The sequence below is a fragment of the Galeopterus variegatus genome, unplaced genomic scaffold (assembly GCF_000696425.1).
Source record: "Galeopterus variegatus unplaced genomic scaffold, G_variegatus-3.0.2 Scaffold9113, whole genome shotgun sequence".
Classification (NCBI taxonomy): Eukaryota; Metazoa; Chordata; class Mammalia; order Dermoptera; family Cynocephalidae; genus Galeopterus; species Galeopterus variegatus.
The window spans coordinates 45,011-47,889 of NW_007735224.1; the positions used below are offsets into that span (position 1 = coordinate 45,011).

Consider the following 2,879-nt stretch of genomic DNA (forward strand, 5'->3'; position numbering starts at 1 on the left):
GTGAACTACCTCAGCATTTGAGTTCTGTGCTTGAGCTTTTGTGCACATTCTTAATGCTCACATGGGACACCCCTCTTCTTTGCCTACCTGGATCCTGCCTGCCTCCAAGATTTATTCCCATCTCTTCTCCAGAGCCTGCCTATATTATTTTCAACCACACGGGCATGTGTCTTACTTAATTCAATGTCCAAAGTATGTGGCACCATTATGCAACTTAGGGGTTAAAAGGGGGAGTTTGAGGCCAGGCAGACCTGGGTTTGAATCATGACATGGCCACTTACCAACTGCATGTGTAATTTGGGGCAAGTAACTTAACCTCCTTGGGCCTCAGTATCCTCATCTATAAAATGGCGATAACAATAGTACCCATTTTATAGTAGGATTAGTGTGAAGATGAAATGGAACAGCCCATGAAAGCAATTAGAACAGCTCCTGGCATAACATAAGGGCACACATACGGTTAGCTATGATTATGGTGGCTGCTCAGTTAAGAAACTTATAGATGAAGAACTTTAGTTTTCTGTCTTTAGAGAAATGTGCACTGTCTTCAACCACTCATATGCCCTACAATGTTAAGTCTAGAACTGGAAATCTAGCAATTTATTCAAGCACATATATTGAGTATAACACCGTAGAATAAATGAAAAGTCAGAAGTTGCTCCAGCTTTCTGAGTACCCGCTCTTGGAAAGGAGAGTGTACAGAAGTAGAATACTATACGACAGTATGTAACACATGTGGTAAGAGTGCCACAGGAGGAGAGATGTCAGGACGGCTGAGGTGATCAGGGTGTCTTCAAGGAGAAAGAACTAAGTTGACCAAGAATCAATGACTGTTTAAAATCTGCTAAGAATACCGTCCCTCTCCATGAGAAGGGATGAGGAACAAATGCTCCCTGTCATCCCGCAGCTCAACTGAAGCCAAGGGCTGCACATCTTCTGCCTTCCAGGCTGGGAGGTGGAAGACTTCCCTGGCTCACAACCACAGCCCCGGGAGATTATAGCAGCTTTGGCACAAACCTTGGCTAGGTAGTTGGGCAGCCCACTCGCCTTGCTGGATAAAAGAAGACAGGGGCTTCGTCAGCCCGTGGGCAATCTCTCACCACCCTGTCACTCTCCCTGACAACCCCAGCTGTTTTTCCCAGCAGCCGGACCTACCCGGGATTCCAGAACTCTGCAGGATGGATCTGGCCCAGGGTCTGCCACCCTCAAAGTCACATCTCTTTACCTGAGATCCCCTGTCTGTCCTTCCATCTCTCTGTATGACCTGCTCAAACCCCTAGCTCACATCACTCTCTTATGCTGGGTACCACATGGGCCTGGGACCCAGAAGTCCATCAAGCATGTGGCATTTAGCAGAGGGTGTCCCTGGGGTTGCCTGGACTCTGTGGGCTCTTGGCAGTGGGGAAGCAGTGGGAGACCCAGCAGAGTGTCTGGCACATGGCAGGTACCAGACTCCGATGAACGAACCACCCAAGGTCGCAGCTGGCTGGGGCAGAACCAGAACTGAGCCCTCACCTCTTCTTTCCTGGGCCCTGCACACATGCTCAGCCTTTCACAAATGCTGTTCTCCTAACAGCCTCATTTTTTTGCAGGCAGCTGATAAACAGATGCCACAGAGGGGGCCTCCTAAGCATGTCCCAGAAACGTGGAAGAAGGAAAAAACCGAACAATCAGTACACTTCAAAGAAGACTTCCTCATATTGTCTGCCTGACCTTTTCCCACTACAAGGCCCATCTGAGTGGAAGTCAAGCATTATTACACGGTAGGAACTGTAGAAGGCAGTTCAGATATGCAGTCTGAGAGTCAGACTGAAAATAAATTATTTCACAGAAAGAAATTATACTAGGACCAAAAAGGAAATTATGGGAAGGAAAGATGGGAATAAAGTGCCTAAAAAATTTAAAAACACACCTCTGGCCAGAGGGATTAGCATGTGTGAAGGCCTAGGGTAATGCAAGAAGCTGCAGAGGTAAGCAAGAGTCTGTTTTAAAGGCTTAGGGCAGGATTCCAGGCAAGAAATGAGGAGCAACTGAAACAGGTGACAGCAGAAGGAAGAGGAAAGGGCTACCAATGTGAGACACTTTCACATCAACTACAAGGGCTTTGACAATGATTAGACACTGGAGAATAAGGGAGAAGGAAGAATCAAGGGTTCTGCTGTCCAATATAGCAGCCACCTGTGGGTATTTGAAATGAATTAAACAAAATAAAATTACAAATTCAATTCCTCAATCACACTAGACACATTTCAGGCACTCAGTAGCCACATATGTAGCTACCATGTTGGACAATGCAGATTACAGAACATCTCCATCATCACAGAAGGTTCTACTGGATAGCGTTTGTCTAGAGTGACTCTCAGGCTTCTAAGTGTGGGACATGAGGTCTGGTGGGTGGACAGGAATCAGGAAATGGTTAAACCCTTTACTATAACAGGGACCAAATAAAGAGGAACCATTTTGTGGGGGTTGGGGGCATGAAGAGTCTGGTCTTGGACATGGTGAAAGTAAGGTGGGCAATGAAGCTTAGCAGGCATGTAAAAGTACTGGTCCAGGGCCGGCCCGGTGGCGCACTGCTGCAGTGCGCCGCTTGGGAAGTGTGGCGGCGCTCCCGCCGAGGGTTCGGATCCCACATACAGACCGGCCGCTCACTGGCTGAGCGAGGTGCGGGAGCAACGCCGAGGGTTGCGATCCGTTGCCGGTCACGAAAAAAGACAAAAAGGAAAAAAAAAAGTACTGGTCTGGAATTTGGTAGAAACCCAAAGATTGACAAAGATAATTAAGAGTCATTATTACATGGCTTTGGGTGAGGTCAGCTATGTGAGCATGGAGAGAATTGGAAGAAAGAATCCCAAGGTAGTGGTAGAGGCAGAAGTTGG

At 47.4% G+C, this 2,879-nt stretch overlaps 1 protein-coding gene across 1 annotated transcript in view; it reads right to left on the reverse strand.

Moving 5' to 3' along the window:
- The window catches only part of LOC103609046 (unconventional myosin-Vb-like), a 79,623-nt gene that overhangs the window by 43,953 nt on the left and 32,791 nt on the right, over positions 1-2,879 (reverse strand). The window contains exon 9 of the mRNA XM_008593417.1: positions 1,516-1,532. Within this exon, the coding sequence (XP_008591639.1) occupies positions 1,516-1,532 (17 nt within the window). The remainder of the gene's footprint in view (positions 1-1,515; positions 1,533-2,879) is intronic.